Source organism: Pleuronectes platessa, chromosome 7, assembly GCF_947347685.1.
Source record: "Pleuronectes platessa chromosome 7, fPlePla1.1, whole genome shotgun sequence".
NCBI lineage: Eukaryota > Metazoa > Chordata > Actinopteri > Pleuronectiformes > Pleuronectidae > Pleuronectes > Pleuronectes platessa.
The window spans coordinates 21,468,550-21,486,405 of record NC_070632.1 but is presented as its reverse complement, the minus strand read 5'-3'; the positions used below and the strand labels follow the sequence as shown (position 1 = coordinate 21,486,405).

Below are 17,856 nucleotides of genomic sequence, written 5' to 3'. Positions count from 1 at the left end.
TTTTCACTGTTTTACTTTTTTATTAACCCCTCCTCCCCTTCTTCTTTTCCAGCATCACGTCTCGAACTAAACGGCCATCGGAAAGAAATGTTACAGAATTTGAACGTTAAACCGATTTGTTCTCCAGCAGCCATACGCGTCACAAAACATACACACCCCTCTGTGGCTGTCATTAAATTGAACATTAAATAATAACATAAATACACATACGTACATTTACCAACATCAACAAAAAAGACTGGAAGGAAAAATAATGAATCTGAATATTAAAATCAAACTATTTCTGACTAAAATATACATATGTTTGTTCTACAGCAGGCGTTTGGGCTCAGATCATTTTCAGTTAAACTAGGTTAAAATTGATAGGGAGCTATTTTATTTCTTTAATTTGAACTTTGGTGTTGCTGACAGCATTGCCTGAATGCAGTTCTCTTTATCACCGCACTCCTAAAAAAAACTGCAAGTCACTGCTTTATCATGCAGCTTTGTTTTGGTCAAAGTTATAAAAGTATCTGTATTTATTTTGAGATTTGACTTTAACCAACTGAGGGTGAATTGACACCTAATTCATTCATGTTAATGATAAAAAAGTTCCACTTTCAGATTCCTGTCAAGTCTACCTGAGCATCACTTGTCTTCACAAACTGTCACTTGATAAATTCAACACTAAAAAATACACAAGTAATTTGATGTGATATCACAGTCTGAAAACTGCAGTATTCACGTAGTCGTCATATAGAAGTACATTTATACAACTCAATCAAATGAGGTTTACCTTTGAGTCTAAAATAAATCTAAACCAAAGATTTTCTTGAAATCAAACCTCAGTTGTGACAACCCCTCAAATAAAGATAATACAATACAGCAGGAAACCAACAGTGTGTGAAACACTTCAATATTTCTCTCACAAGTTATTTAAAGGCACATTGACACATTCATTGCGTTTCCATTTAACAGCATATGATCAAAAAAAAGAAAATGGCAGGCGGAGTTCTTAAAGGATTAATTTGACACAGATGAGCACATCTTTGCTTTCTTACCAAGAGTTAGATGAGAAGATCAGTATCACACTCATGTCTGTGCACGGAATGTGAGGATTCATTTAGCAAATGGGATATAACACATTATATAAAATGTATTTAATTCAGACATAAACTGCAGTGTTAAAGCTTCTGCAAATAAAACCACAAACTGTTGCTCTTTACACTTTCAATTTTATACAAATCACAAACAGATAAAACGTGTCGATTGGAGGAAATGTTTCATTATTTTTGGAAAGAGACCTTGTACAGTGCGAAGCCAACTGATTTTTTCATCATATTCAACTAACAGATCAGAGTGATATTAACACACTTATCTAACTCTCATTTCCACAAGTTTAAAGTATTTTTTCAAAGCTTTGATTCTCTCCCCCCCCCCTTCATGCTCAACAAACAGATTTCTCTAAGGCTGGACAATGACTGGCTTTTGTACAGCTGTAATGCAGCAGAGACATGTTTACCTTTTGTATTCTCAAATGTGACTATATGACAGCTGACGGGCGGGCTCATGCATTACAGCTGTAGGTGCAGGTAGTTTCATGAGGCAGCTGGTGGTTGAAGCATTGGGTTTTGATGTTGGCAGTATCAAAAGGATATCACAGGCACAACTGGTCGGAGTTTTGGCTCAATGTACTGTTGAAGGATTTGCAGCGGCTTTATGAAATTGCAGCGAAACTGAAGACAAAGATGTAGGTTCGAGGTTTAGAACTGGTGAGGGTGCAGAGTTTTCTTCCAGTGTGGAGCAGGGAAGGAAGAGTCTGTGTTGCTTGTGAGTGGTTATATTAACAGTTTGTAATACCTAAGGCAGGAAGGACTTAGTCCAGAATCATTTGCCTCCAGTGTTTCTTTGGGCTCGTGAGCAGAGGGACAACAAGAAAGATGTAGAAAAGCACTGAGACGAACAGACCAAGGGCCTCATGTCGTCCCCTCTCAGGTAACCAGGAGTCCTCGCGTCAGTCTACTCACTGAAGCTGAAGTTCAGGCCAGAGCTCTCTGTGACCGGCGAGGAGGGGCCCGCGCTGGACACAGTACTAGAGGGGATGCTGCCATCTGCAAAGGAAGAAGAAAGAAAGTTCAGTCAATTCTCTATCTAACTCAAAATACATGATGATCCCAACGCATACAACAATCTACACAAATGAAACAAACATGTCTGAAAATAGCATTGGTACAAGTCATTTATTTTGAAAACCTCTGTCAGCCCCCGAGGGAACTGTTAATCTCAGTGATACTGTATGTGTCATTCTGAGGGACGCAGGGGGAGGAGCCACACCATCCCCTCGCCGAGTCATCTTCTGCTCTGTTGCCATGGACAACATAATAAAACCATTTTGATACATCAAGCCAAGTGTATGTGTGTGTGTGTGTATGTGTGGCCATGAGCCTGGGCCTCTTGGATTTCTATTGGCCTCAGCGTTTTGAATGTCAGACCAAATTGCCTCATGTTGTGCAGCAGCCGGTCATTTTTAAGAATCTGGACAACAGAAGGTTCTTTGAGTTTGCACAAGATGTTTGAAAGGGTTCTGGACTTTGTTTCACTGAATTCTTTCATTAGAACATTGTGGAACAGAAAGGTCTGGTATTCCTACCACGCAGCATGTTCTCTGTGGTGGTTCTTGGTTCACATGGTGTGCTCCTCTGTGTGCTCTGTTTTATATTTTGTATTTCTCTAGAATGTCTTGTTTTGGACCTCTCTCCTTTCCTCGCTTTCTTGATTCTCTTTGTCTATGCTTCCAATTCTTTCTCCTTTTCCTCTGTTCTCTTACATTCGAATCCTTTATGTGCTTATTTGCCCTTCTCAAACTCTCTGTCTCACAATTTCTTTTTTTAATTCTGGCTGTGTACTGATTTTCTCTCTATGCTTTTTTGATACTCTCTGTTCCTCCTCCTCCGTTCCTCCAGTGACCGAGGTTACCATACAGGAAATATTTATCAAGATTTAAAACTATAAAACTTATTTGACCCTTCATGCCCTAGATGCACTCTGCATAGTTGGAATGTGAAAATGGGTTTCTCAGATGAAGTGGTGCTCCTTGATTTTATTACATTTCAATGAATATCTGACAGGGTTGAAGAAATGTGGGACACAAATTTGAAACCTTATGAAATATAAGATATTATTAAGTTTTTCTTTGATGAAACAAGCTATTTTTAATCATTACAAATATTTGTATCCATTTATTGCACATTGATCGATTGTACCCTTCTGTGAGGACATGCTGTTGTAGATGTAGCGGGAAGACAGTAAGTGTCATAGATTTAATATAATAATTATTAAAACATAAAAACGTCTAAATCAAAAAAATATATATATTTTGAAACCTAATGTAGTTTCAACTGCTGGATTTGTTTTGTCCCATGTATCAAGAATCAGTGAGTTAGAGCTAGGGTTGGGAATCCTGGAAAAGCAAACTAGAGCAGGCTAAACTTTGAAAAAATGTGCTATCATGTTTGCTTCAACAGTGTATGTCTTCCCGTCTTAAGACTCCAATCAGGTTTATTACAGTCCTGCGAGGGCTACAGACGTTTTTCTTGATTTTCAGACGACCTTATTTATTGATGGCTATCAGGAAGGGAAGAGGATGTCAACAAATAAGGTAAAAAAAAGTGTTTCAGAAACAGATTACCTACTATTTCTTCAACGTTTTATTTATTTTGGGCCATTTTAAACAAATAAGTAAAATCATATCATCATGATTTTGACAAATGAGATGCTATCCGGTGAGAGTCTGGTCTTGCTGAGTGACAGACTGGAGCCCTGCTCTGACAACAGCTGTACATGCAACCATAAGCAGAACAAGTGTCCCATTCATGCAGCTCTAACCTCCATCGTCCCTCTCTGTTCACTATCTCATAAACAAGGCCTATTGAGCTCTGAGCAGTTTCAGCTGCCCACATCTGGAGCAGGTACCGATGGGACCGAGGACGATGGGGAGATGAACAGAGAACGGAAACACCCCCCACAGTGAGCCCCATGTAAATAACATAAACAAGCGGTGGTGCACGGATTTGAGGAAAACACAAGAGGAGATAAGTGAAAGAGAGATGAGCGAGCAGAGGCTTCATCAATCAACAGCAGTTGTGAGAGGATAAATTTATCTCCTCCAGACCTGGGGGGATAAGATGAAAACAAACAAAAACAAACAGAGGGAAGAAAGGATGAGAGGAGGAGAAAGACGAGAAAGGGTGACAACATTGAAAAGGAGGGTCAAGTTTTTACAGAGACTGTGATCTTCTCTCCAAGTCCTGTTTAGGTTTAATAAAATATGCTGATCCAACACGGTGGCCTGCCAAGCATTTACGCTCTGCTCCTATTTAGTTCATCCGACAGTTTTGGTGCTTTTTTATAAAATGCAACTCACTTTGTAAGAAGCCACCTCCTATTATCTTCCTCAAGTCATTTTAGATGAATCTTTCAAAGCTAGCTCAGGTTGGTTTAGTGCTGAAACAATGCATCATCACTACCATCATCATCATCATCATCATCATCAGTATTTGACTGACAAATGCAGTGAGAATCATTTGCTGCTTACCCTGTTTTATGTTATAAATTACCTTTGGGTTTATTAATGGTCGGATAAGACAACACAATTTTTGCCTCTACCAAGGAAAGTCTGCTTTTGATTTTTCTTTCTGTTAGTTTGATCTGATTTGTGTCCAGGATTATACAACAAAACTACTGGACGGATTAACACCATCCTTGGTGTAAGAATGCTGTATGGGTCAGGGAAGAACCCATTATACACTGCTCAGAGTGTCTCTCTGCTGTGTCTCCTAGCATAGTCTCAAGAGCATGGAGGAAATACCAAGAGACCGTCAGGCACTGCCAGAGCCCTACAAAATGACCTCCAGCAAGCTACTGGTGTGCATGTTTCTGATTAAACTGTCAGAAACAGACGCGATGGGGGCGGCATGAGGGGCAGACGTCCTATAGTAGGCCTCATGTGGCCAGAGTGATGAGGCAGTTCCTGGATGACGAAGGCATTGATACCCTTGACTGGACCTCATGTTCCCCTGACCTAAATCCAATTGATCACCTATGGGATGTTATATATCGGTGCATCCACAACGCCAAGTACCGCCACCAGGTCTGAGAGGAGATCTCCCAGGACACCATCCGCCGACTCATCAGGATCATGACCAGCCCTCAATGAGGTGATGACTTAGGTTTCCTTTGACCGTTATTACATCATTTTGTTTCCAACAAAATGATGTAATAACAGTAACGATTTTTTAACTTGAATAATTCGTCCATCAGGGTCTGATGTGTGATTTAAGTGTTCCCTTCATTTTGTGCAGCAGTGTATTTTGGTGCGGTAATGGATCAGGGGGCAGATCCATTACCTTTTTTTTTACTTTCTTTAACATTTCACTATTTTTATTCATCTGTCAGAAAATAATTCATGTAGCTTGATGAAAAAATTCTGACAAATCTGACGTGTTTACGGAACTGATATTCGTGGGTGTTTGAAGTTTGAGCCGATCCAAATAAATATCCGTAACTAGTGAATTTAAATGTGGTTTCAAAAGGGGTCTGTTGGTAGAGACATTTTCACTATTAAGGGACATTTATTACTTTCTCATATTTGCTAAACTGAAAGAAGAAACAAGTTAAACCTATGTGTAATCCCAGTGAAAACATTTCCTATGTTTTTACATTTCACGTTTTCAGAGCTGCTCATTGGAGCCCTATGAAGCGCTGAGTGAAAGGTGTCACTGTTGTTAATGTAAATGAATCGTTGCTTTATTTTGGGACTTGTGAAAAAGATGTGACCTCTGTGTTATGATTCAGTGAGTATGTATAACCACTGGGTCAGCACAGATAACTGAATCTATCAGCTACCTTCAACATGAAGGTCATGCTGAATGTGAGGGAGGTGAACAGGCCGTTTGTCTTTTTCAAGGTTTTGCTGAGCCGACACCCTTTATCGACGTCACTCTGCTGTTCAGTCGTACTCAGCTCCTCCTCCTCATACACAGCAGCTGCCCAGGACCATGACAAGCAGCCCTGCTGGAACTACTAAAGGGTTTAGCCAATGTTCAAGGCGGAATGTGAAACTGCTTGGTGACCGCACTAAACAAATCAACATGTTCGTGTGTTATTTCAGGCAGTATGAATTATTCTTAAGGAGTCCATCCGGATTTAGTATTTGGGTTCAGAACCAACGTTTTTCCAATAAATCTTCTTTATTAATACATTTTTTATATTTGATATAGTTTTTGCAATGAATGCATCAATGCGTCAGAGTTGGCGGGACACAGTTTGGCATGGCTTTGTGCTCTCAATACAATCAAACACTGTGCATGAGTACTTTTTGTTGCCAGTAGGTGGTGCTATGACTGAATAATAGCATGTAGATGACTTCAGACAGGGACTCTGTATAGATTCTACATTTGCCATGCTGCCGGTGCAACATCGTTTCCCAAAAGCTCAAAATTTTCCCAATAGAGTGTCCTCAAGATCTTGACTTTTCTGATCAACTTAGAGTTACATATTTAGCTTACTAGCATTTAACAGCAGCATTTGGATGTAGTCATGTTAGTATTTAGTGTAACACTCCAGCTGCACTGTTAATCGTAAGAAAATCAAGATCTCGGTTCAAACCCATAAATGATATAATTTCTAGATGATGAGTCTACAGCATATTATTTCCCGATACCCACCCTTAAGTATTTGTGACATACCTAACACTTTTTCTTACTCTGAATAATTTTGTCTTAATGTCTTAAGAACTGTATTGTGCAGACATCTACCGGAACAAATAAAAGGAAGTCATCATAAAAATCTTTAAAAACACTCACGCCACAGAGGCTGACTTGGCGGCCGCAGAGAAGTCTCCGATCCAGAGGAGGACAGAGGCTGCTGTGGGCTGTAGAGAGACGTCTGGCTCTGAGAGTCAAACAGGCTGGAGAGCGCTGGAGTGGAGACGCCATAAACACATTAATATCAGTTCCCAAATGTCACACACCAAAGCTAATTTTACTTGATGGAGCAAAAGCATTGTAAAGGTCTTGGTGTAAGATCAAATCGATATCACAGGAACCTTCAGACCTAAAACAATCTACAATTTTTAAAAGGCACCACATGGGACTGAACAACTTATTAACTCAAGCAGTCGTTATATTGATATTTGGCAGCAAACACTTGACTGACACAACATTCAGCAATTTGTATCATTACTGGTGATGCCGAGTCATTCATAAATTCAGCAGTCTTTTGTTATGAGGAATTTCTGCCCAGTCTTCATCAATTTAATCCCATGATCTACTGGATTTAGGTCAGGTGACTGACAAATGACAGTTAACAGCAGGGGTGGATTCAGACACGGGGTCAGGTGGTCTACTGGTCCTTGCTGAAATTATATTGGCCCCTGAAGGGCTCCTGTCCTATCAGTAGACCTTTTTTTATAAACTTTCAGACAATACTAACAATAAATATAACATGTCGTAAGATGGTTAGTAAGACCTAATGTGCTGAGTATAAAACCAAAACAAACTAAATTATACAATGTCCAAATACGCAGAAGGTGCCTCTTTACTTTGAAGCAGAAAAACCAACTTGTTGCATTAATACAAAATTTAAAATCATTTTAATAAAGTTTGTGTTCGAGTTATTTTTGTACATATTAGTGGAGAACTGCAAGAAAAACTAAAATGCAAAGTATGTATTTGCTGCTTCACAGTGTGGACTCACCTTTCATGGTTTTGGCGTGGGCCTCGCTGCTGCTCTCACACACCGTGTTGAGAAACTCGTCCACCTGCTTCAGTGACAGCGAGTTGTGCAGCGTCTCCAGCGGGTAGATAGAGGGCACCATAGAGCAGCCTTCAAAACCTGCAGCAGTGATAGGACAGACAGAAACATTGTACCGCTTCTCCATCAGACCCTGAAAGGAGGAGTGGTGAAATGACAGCTCTCTGTGCATGTTGCCAGTTCGTTCAGTTCGCTCAGTGCGGCAGCCATTTGTATTTGTTAGCAAGCCACGCAAAGTGTTGAGGCTAGTGCAACATCTATAGTTAGTGCCTTGCTACTTTTTCCAATAGTGGCTGATACAGCAGACACAGTCCGTAAAGAAGACAAATTCAGCTGCTAAAATATTTGTCAGCAAACGTACCATCAGCAATATGGTTGATGATCATTTCCTTCTGTGGTTAGTGACCCCATATTAACAAAAAATTATCAAGTATCATTCATATACAGTGAAATGGATGTGCAACCACATGGACGATAATTTCTTATCTTTATCATTTTTACATTATTATAATATTGGACAAATATCAGGCTCCAGACTTGTAAAGAAAGTGATTCAAGCATATAGTACCGTGTCCACTGATTTCTTTTGTGTCAATTTACAAGCAGGTGATGCATACGGTGATCAATAATATAAGTATAAGTTACAGTCAGCTGCAAGATGTTAAGATCCCACCTATTTGTAAGAAAAAAAGTCAAAAAGTATGTGCTGCCATCAATAATAAAGAATCACACTCTGTTTCTGCGGTGTTAACAAGTAAAAACAACAAAGAAACATCACACACTGCAGTACGCTGCAGCCAATGGCTCTGGATCAGGAGGAAAGATCCCAACTGGGCCCCAAGATGCTAGGGACATGCACCCAGCTCTGATCAACCTGTGGTGGGACTGCCTTAGAAGAGGGTGTGTTGGGATTAAAAAGCAGAAACACCTGATGACGCTAAGTAGCACAACTAACAGCTGCTAACATCTACTGGTAGTTGGTAACCTTAATTGTGCAGAAGACATTCAAAAGTACAAGGGATATTCACCAACTCATCCTTTATTCTAAAAAAATAAATAATATTGATATGCGGCTGAAAACGGTCATGGGCCAAAAAACTCTTATTCCGAACAGAGCCCTGTATACAAGCATTTAAAAATACACAATGATGAAGTAGTTCCATAAAAAAATAGGCGCTTTGCTTCTAATTCATCAACCTCTTCAGAGAACATGCTGATCAGCGCTGTTTCCTCCACATGAGTAATGTGCTACGACTGATGTGAAAATCTAGTGAGCTGCCAGAGGAAGGTTCAGGAGACACAGAGAAACAAGCTTTTTAATGATGCTCGGTGCATCCAGGAGAAGAGAGATGAAGAAATACAATTTAATACTGTGTAAAACCACTCAAGCTTTAGGTACCGGGAATTCTATCCTCACAGGGGCACAGACGTGTGTTGTATATTAGTGACCATGAGTGACTGATGCTGTTATGACTATTAACCTTATCAGTAATACCATTGCTGTTATAGTAGCAGTGAACAATTGTTTACAGTAAATGACAAGAGTGTTACCTGTGTACAGAAACATGGCTTCATGCTCAAGAGGAAAGATTCTCTGACAATAACTATAGAGTTTTCCCCTAGAACAACTCGTCTAATATAATGACACCAGTGGAATGATCTGCAGTCAGCATTTAAAGGACAAGAACCATCAGAGGACGTAAAGGGGCCAATATATGAATTCCCAAGCGGATCATTAGCTGAGCTGTTTAAATTTCATCGTGGGATCATCCATGTGCAGTAAGTAGCATAAGCCCCAAGAAAGCAAAAAAAAGTATTTTCACAGTCAGCTGTTTTTCTGCATTCACTCCACTTTCTATATCTGTGCAATGTAAACTGTATTTCTACATGACAGTCCTTTGACGCCCTTTTTCCAATTGTCATATCACAGCCGCAGCAGCAGGTTGAAAACCTCATTCTTAATGGATTGTTGGCCAAAGCATCTTATCTAGTAGACAAAGCCATGGTTGTTGTTCAACATGAAAAGGTTATCCTGCAAAAGTTTTGAAGATAAAGGAAAAGCAGACGATGTGAATGTTGATCACCCCCAGACGGTTTGCTCTGTCTTTGTTGAACTGTATAATTAGGCAGGAGTTGTATGAGAATAACACTGAAGATGACTTGGCATTCATCACCTTTCCCTGCTCCCCATCTCAACAGCAACCTCTTCGTACAGAACTCAAATTCAGCTCACAAAATGCAGTGGGGAACACTACACTAAGCTGCACTGCACTATCCACTCTTCGAAACAAGCCAAGACAGAATGGAAAGGAAAGAAAGCACAATGATACATAAACCAACAAAAGAAACAAGGTAATAAAAGTTGATGCGAGAAGCCTGAAACAAATCTCAGCCTGTTCTTTCTTGCAACCAACAAAAGCAGCCGTAATTTATTGAAGTCATCTCTGTTGACTGCACAGATTCATTGTGCAGCTCTCTTAAGGTGACATAACGTGCCATGTCATGCTCCAGAAGAACTTTACTAAATCACTTTATACACAGGCCACCAGTTGATGAGCCAATTAAGATGAGGGATAAAATGACGACCCCCATCTCTTAACTGAGACTATAACCCCTGCAACCTGGGCAGGAGAGCACTTTGGGAGACACAGCGGAGCTCAGACCTGAGCTTTAATGTTCCAAGGCCAAATTATTGCCATCAACTCCCGACTCTAGTCTACAGAGCTCATGAACAGTGAACAAGCCCCCAGTTTAAATACCATTTTACTACTTTATGTCCAAGTTAATCCTGATGCTACTGCTGGTCAGTTGCTGCAGAGTTGGTTCAACTTGTGAACTTGTTAAGACCCAGTTTGCTTTTCCATGGGCTAGAGTCACAATGGAGCCTCCTCATTACGCAACTGTACACGTCTGTGACTTCCCAGCTACACTAGCATCGACTGCACAACATCAACAATGGAAGCAGGTATTGGGACAGCCTACCCCTCGGGTGAACGCGCAAAAAGACGGGGTAGGGCCAATGGGTGAAATGGGATTGGGCCTTAGACCGTGGAAACACAAAGAGCCGGTTGGTCATAAGGCGGCGGCTCCGATCTGGCTCTTGATCTGCCTTGGTGGAATAGGGGCACGTGACAACCATAACTCAGGATGGACCATTCAAGAAGGCAGTTGGAACAGTCTAATACGCCTCCCCAAAAAGTTTGTTTCAAAGATCATCAAGGGTCTACCCATCATGCATAGGGCAATTACTCCTCTACACATTCTCATATTTAGAATAAAAATATAAATGCTGAGCAACATTCGCCGGAATAATATCTTTAAAGTTTGAAAAACAACAGTGTCTAATTTTGTATAAAGGACAAGCGACAAAACGGACCTGAGAACTTAAAGCCACAGTGAAATAAAAACCTGTGATTGTAGTTACAGTTAATCGCTTAGTTTTAAGAATTTTCATAAAAGTAGCTTTGTATTTACACACACGTTTTCATGCACATTTTCAATTTGCATTTAAACAAAACATCATACCAGGCTGAGGTGCAAAAGGCGGCCGATTAAAACAGAAACAGGATTAAAGACATCACTGCGATGGCACTCAGTTGAGCTCAAACACCAAGACCCAACGGTCCCCGAAAGTCAGTCAAGCGGCACCAAATATCACACACGCAGAGATATCAGTTCCCAAAATTTGGTTGATTTATCCCCTGGGAAAAACAGGGAAAAAGTTGAAAAAAAGCCTGCAATGTATAAGAGATAAAATAGTTACTGTATCTGCACTATTAGTTATTGAGTTCTTCACTGACACAAACTCCATCTTTCCAACAAAATCCTTTTGGTTGCTTTTGTGTAATCTTGCTTGCAAAAAAACAATCAAGCCAACATAATTAAAAATAGGGTGTTTATAAAAGTTTATAATAGTCTTTTCTCTTCTACCAGTATATATAGAGGCTGTACAAGTGTCAACTGTGTGTCTGAGTGCAGGTTTTCTTTAACCAACAAATAGTAACTGCTGTTTCACTGTGACGTAAACTATGATGAGGAACATGGACTTTACCTGCTTTGAAAGCCACTGACATGCAAAACAAAATGAAGGAACCGGTTTACAGTGGGACATTGAGCAAAGCTACAGATGGAATCGTCAGGCAGAAAGTGGAGGATAAACAATCAATGTATAAAATCGCAGACATAAAACAAGACTGAAAGACAAAGCTCAGCCCAGCAAAGCTCAGTTGGCACTGGCAACGTCCCATTTGCTCCACATGGGTGAATTGGGCTGGAGCGAGTCTACAGAGGAGGCAACAGGGCGTGAGCAAGGAGTACGGCAGCTGACCGTGGAGGGATTCTGGGAGCTCCTGACCAGACATCAGCCAGGTCTTGAGGAGGCGGAGGTGGTAGGGGCAGTGATGCAGGTGGTGGGCCGTGGCCCTGTCCAGAGCCAGAGGGGCCAACTCCGGAAGGGCCAGCTCAGCAGGAAACCCCCGTAGAAGATGGACTACTTGGAGCTTGACTGAGGGGTCTGAGGGGTGAGAGGCAGAGCAGGGACAGAGGAAGAGACAGAGAAGGTACAGTGGTGCGTGTGGAGTAACAGGAGCCACAAATGAGCATGGAGCTATGAGCAGGAAGGCTTTGTGTAGGAGCTGGAATAGAAAAATCTAAAAACATGTTAACAGGGACAGAAAAAGGAGAAAACGCTGCTGATTCAACCACTGTGAAATCATTTAAGAAATACATGTGCTGACCTTTACGTTTTGAATGAGGAAGGTCAACCGTGCCAGTCCTTTCAAAGACTAGAAGGTCACTCAGGGAGTAGTAATGCCCAAAAAGATTGACAGGCCGCTTTATCATTTATTTTTACATGTATTGAGATAAGACACATCGAGATCATGATCCAGATCCACCACAAATTTAAACTCTTCAAAGATATTACCACTCTATGCCTGACATCTGCATTATTTCCTAAGAAATTCAAATCTTGCAATGTTAAGTAAGGTAAAATAAATTCCTGGATCTGACAGCGAAATAGAATCTTCCCCAAAAGTAGTGGATTCCTCCTTGGCCCTTATCCCACTCCTGCACAAAGTTTCAATAAAATTGGTTTTTGTGATTTCTTGCTTCTACCCAAGCTAATAGAATATCTATGAAATCACAGGTTAAATGGAATAAGTGAAAAACATTAGCAGAAACAGATCTTCAATCACTCCAGCAGTCATAAATATCATTCAAAGACAAAATCTTCAACCATGACAATCCAGAAATTGACACATCAGCTCGGTAACCACAAAAACGCAAGAGCAGATGATTCTGGGTCGTACCTGCAGTCAAAATATCTATTTTAAAGGCTGTTATGATTTCAGTGTATTTGTTGTTCATCCACTATAAAATTAGGCTTTATGAAATATAGAAATGACAAAACACAATTTTCTTTCTCTGTGTGATACACTTTACAAGGATAGGAATCAAAAAAGAAGACTGAGTGAGTGTATGTTCCCTTCTCCACTGAGAATCCTTTTACATTCCAATTGTGGGAATTTGCTAATTTTCTCAATGTGCCCTACAGGTTTCCTCAGGCCAGGGCAAGATAATCAATTAATTCAGAATGCATTAGTATAAATATTTCTTTTTTGTTTTACAAAATCTCTACCCAATGTGTGTGTGAGAGAGAGAGAGAGTGAGAATAAGAGTGTATGTTTGAATTACCTGCACAAATGTCATCCAATTGTCTGAGGTCAGGTTCAACTCTGATCAGTAGTTAAGAAACATATCGCTCTATAACACCGCACTGATTTATTAATCAATATAGAAAATGGTCCCCAAAACATCTGAGCAGAACATTTACAGATGAACAATTATCTACAGAAGCCATTCTCTTTTAAAAGATAAATTCTTACTATAATAACAAAGAGTGGTATATTATGGCTCCAATATCTTTTCTTCCTTACTGATGTGAACATTAAAGAAAATAACTAATGTATTTATGTCATTTTATTACTTCAAGTCTTCCATTCCTAATGCCGACACACTGACTACTTGAGACCAAAGTGAAATAACTACTCGTCACTGGTTCTCAGTGGTTGGTCCAAATGCTTGTCAACATTAGATCAGATTTCTGAATTACACAGACTCTGACACATGACCCCTGCACTGAGACCACGAGTAAATTCTCCTGCTGAAGTGCAGCTGACACTGTTCAGACTGCCAACACAAGCTGGAATGTTTCTGAGACACTTATCTCAACCCTCCCACACCAATCAGGCATATCGGATTATCCCAATAGGACTCAGCTACGTGCTGTGCAGTAACTGAGTCCCTTCTGGGTCTAAATGATCCATTGGGACTGCTGTCAGTAAGCTACCCCATACTGCCTCAAACACATTTCAAGAAGGTTAAGAGTGATTCCAGTCAAACTGTAGCTTTGAAAATGACAGGAAAGCTTTTCCGAAAATAAAAACTACTCTCATTAAATTCCCAACAGCTGCTGTTTCCAAAGGAAAACATCAAACTCATTGGCTACTCACCAGGGACAGTGAGGAAATGAACAATATTCACACAGACTAAACTATGTTTAAGTGTAAAAGCAGAAAACTGTACATCATCGGTTTTTTTAAGGTGCAACATCCTCTTGCCCTTAAAAAGAGTACTATTAAAAAAAAAATTCAGGGGGGAAAAAAACTTTGGAAACTTCAGAGAGCCACATGTGAGGGATCCCTCTCCCAGGAAGGACAGAAGTGAAGAAACATAATGGAAGAGTGTGTCAATGTTTAAATTATTCATACCTAAGAAAATGTCTGATAGAGATGAAGGGAGCAGCAATGAGAAATGAATTGAATATTTCCTGAGCCTTTTTCAGCCTTTAAAAGCTACTTTAAACTGACAGCTATGCTATAGGAGGGGATTACTAAACCGACCAGCATGTTATGCAAATACTCACTATCAGGTGGGATTTTAATAAAACAAAGAGGCACTTGCAATTATAGAGCTAGAACTAATATTTTTCCCAGATTGATGAATCTGGTGGTAACTTTCTCACTTCATCAATAAATCATTTGATCGCTGAAATATCCAAAAGGTGACATAATCAAATGCCTTGTTTCATCTGACCAATCAAACCTATTCAGTTTACAATGAGTGACAGATTTATTTCCCGAATTTTTGCTTAAAAAGTACAGTGAACTGATGGAGATTATTGTCATTCAATGAATAGAACAAATCTATTTTCAGTGCTGATTAGAAAATAGAACAAATGTCATGAATGAGATAAAGTTGCAAAGTACAGTCATGTCATCCCACAAAAAAAAGAACTGAGAAATCAATTAGTTATGGGTGTGCAAACACATTTGATTGATTCTGTGATGAGCTCCTCATCCACATATTGTAATGAGACTCACCGCCTGAAAAAGTTGTTTTTCTCCCAGTGGTTTAAAGTGACATAGTGGAAGCACTTCAGTCTGTGATCACCACTGTTGAGCATGGTTACAAGTGCAGGAAAGTAAATTTCTGATCACACCCATCGGTGAAGTTGAACATGGAAACTTTCAACCAGAAAAGGCAGCGACAGACCGTTTTACAGGCTGGGCTTAAGTGACTCTTAGCCAACACTCAGAAATTGATGGAATAAATGATTTCAAATGAACAAAAGGTGCAGGAGATTATCTACACATGGAAACAAAGAGGAGATACATCCATCCTGTGAAGAAACAGCTGGATCAGAGAGGCAAATTGAACAAATGCAGGCAGAGCAGGTGGTGTTAGAGGTCAGGGCCGAAAACAACACAAGGTAAAACAAACAATGAGGATGTGTGGAAAAACAGAAATCCGTGAGAGTAATTGAATTATTTTTTAATCCTAGAGACGTTTAATGTAATTAACGCAAACAAACGTCAAACTCCCAAAAATAGAAAAACACATCAAATGTTTTCCCACAAAAAAGGCCATGCAAGATAACAAGAAAAACTGGAGGTGTGTCGAGATGAACTTGAATAAATGCAGACATACCATTAGTCGGATGCCTGGCAAACGACACAGAAAATCTCTTTACTGCCGGCATAGAGAACAGCTCTGAGGAGATAAGAAAGGTAACTGGTGTTACTGGGACTGCTGGTACCTGTGTCTGCCTGATTGCCTGTTTGTTATGTGTCATCATGAGGAAAATGAAAGATGACAGAAAAACAGAGAGAAAAAGAGGGGGGGGAGTTGGACGTCCATTCATCAATGTCCGTTTACCAACCAACATGCGTGAGAATGAGTCATCTCAGAATAGACCAAGATAGATAGGCTATCAGAGAGAAAGTAAATGGAAAGGTTGAAGAGATGATGGCGTAAATGTTTCGGTTAAATAGTAAACATGCAGGAGAAGTGATGATGAGTCTGTGATGGGAAACAACCTAACCTCCACCCTACCTTTATATACATTTGGTTGACCTACACTCAACTGTCTTAAAGCTGTATTTTGACATTGTAGGAAATAATTTTACCCACTTTCATTTATCCAAGAATGATACGTTTAAAGCTTACCAACTAATACGTTGTTTCTTGTTTCCTTAACCTATTCAAATACATTAATTATTGGTGCTGGACAGGTAGGTAATAATGGACTTTTGGTGAACTTTCTCCAGAAAGAGCAGCTTGCTTAGGCTGAAAATTATGCTTTGAGAGCAGTGACAGTGAACCAGAAGAGTAAAGTTGCAGAAAACCACCACGATGAGCTAAAAGACATTATGTAGCTCCATAGGGCTGAGGGGAAAAGAAGAGTCAGGTGATGGTTCACAGTGGTTAGAAATCATGTGATCGACTGTTAATGTGAAATATGTAATGCATCTACTTTAATGTGATAATGACCTCGTTGAAATTAACCTTGCTTCTGTGACCCAACCAGTAGTGACACAAACTTGACCAAAACCAATGGGGGAAAAAATAGTGTTTAAACCTGATCGCTTTTCAGGATCACTCGTATTGCGTCAGAGTTTTACATCCATTCAAAAGAACATATTTGGAACACGACAGTTGGTGTTGAGAAAAGGGTTATTACGTTCTGACAGGACTGTGGAGGTTCGACAAAAAGCAAAAGTACCAACAACACTGCTGGTTATTCTCGGCTTATTCTCAAAAGAATAAGCTGTCGTCCTGAAGAAGCCCTTCTGTTTCCCCTTAAATTAACAGTGATGTAATCAATCCAAACCCCTCAACTGTGTGTCACAGAGCAGCACATAACATGATGTCAGACAGGGAGAAAAGGATGTGTCACCTTGCAGCCAGAGTGACACCCAGTGGATATATTGAACAGCTCAGTTTCCTGTGTTGTTAATCTGCAGTGAGGAAAAGAACCTCTGTGACCATGAGACAGATGTTCAACACATATGTTTGGGATGATTAAACCTGATACAAGGACCTCTAGTGGCTGTGAAGGGAGATTCCTTTTTCCTCAAAATTGTCAACATGAAACTGAGTGCGAGGGGATGGAGAATGAGACTGGGGATTATTTAAATGTGGATTATTGTGTCTTGAAAATATATCTGTTCCATATAACAGGCTGAGTTTCTTAAAGTAAGGATTCCCATAATTTGTGATTAATGAGAAAAGCCACGCACACCAACAACTCCACTGTGGATTATTGAATTCAATTTCCTGAGAGACGAAACTGTACTTCCTACACAACAACATGCACAGAGAGAGTAAATTTCAACACATTCGAACCCAAGAGTGGGTGATCAGTGAGCGGACATGCCGATCTGGAAGAACACCCATCTCTGATAATATCACACAATCTGATGCAAGGTTGCATGCTCAGCGTCTGCCGCACAGCCAATCTCTCATTGGTCAAATCAGAGCCATTATCATGCACACTGTGAAGTAAAATACTCAAAAAATGTGATGCAACAGTTTGAAAGTGCTGATTTGTTTTCGGAAAAGGGATCGAAAGAAAGGGATCAAAAAACCAGGGACAGATCTGAAAGTCCCAAATAAAAAAAAGATCAAATTATCTGAAGCTAAATAGGAAAAAAGAAGAAAAAATATATTTTGAGAAGAGAAAGTTTGATAAAAAAGGAAAAAAAGACCCGCTTTGTGGAGGAA

At 40.0% G+C, this 17,856-nt stretch overlaps 1 protein-coding gene across 2 annotated transcripts in view; it reads right to left on the bottom strand.

Moving 5' to 3' along the window:
• The window catches only part of ppip5k1b (diphosphoinositol pentakisphosphate kinase 1b), a 43,009-nt gene continuing 25,153 nt past the window's right edge, over positions 1-17,856 (bottom strand). The window contains exons 26-29 of one of the 2 annotated variants that reach the window (XM_053426612.1): positions 15,781-15,843; positions 7,735-7,872; positions 6,843-6,956; positions 1-2,090 (exon numbers count right to left, since the gene is read on the bottom strand). In XM_053426612.1, coding sequence (XP_053282587.1) covers positions 1,999-2,090; positions 6,843-6,956; positions 7,735-7,872; positions 15,781-15,843 — 407 coding nt within the window. In that variant the 3' untranslated portion in view covers positions 1-1,998. The remainder of the gene's footprint in view (positions 2,091-6,842; positions 6,957-7,734; positions 7,873-15,780; positions 15,844-17,856) is intronic. The other variant, XM_053426614.1, reaches the window with a different exon arrangement.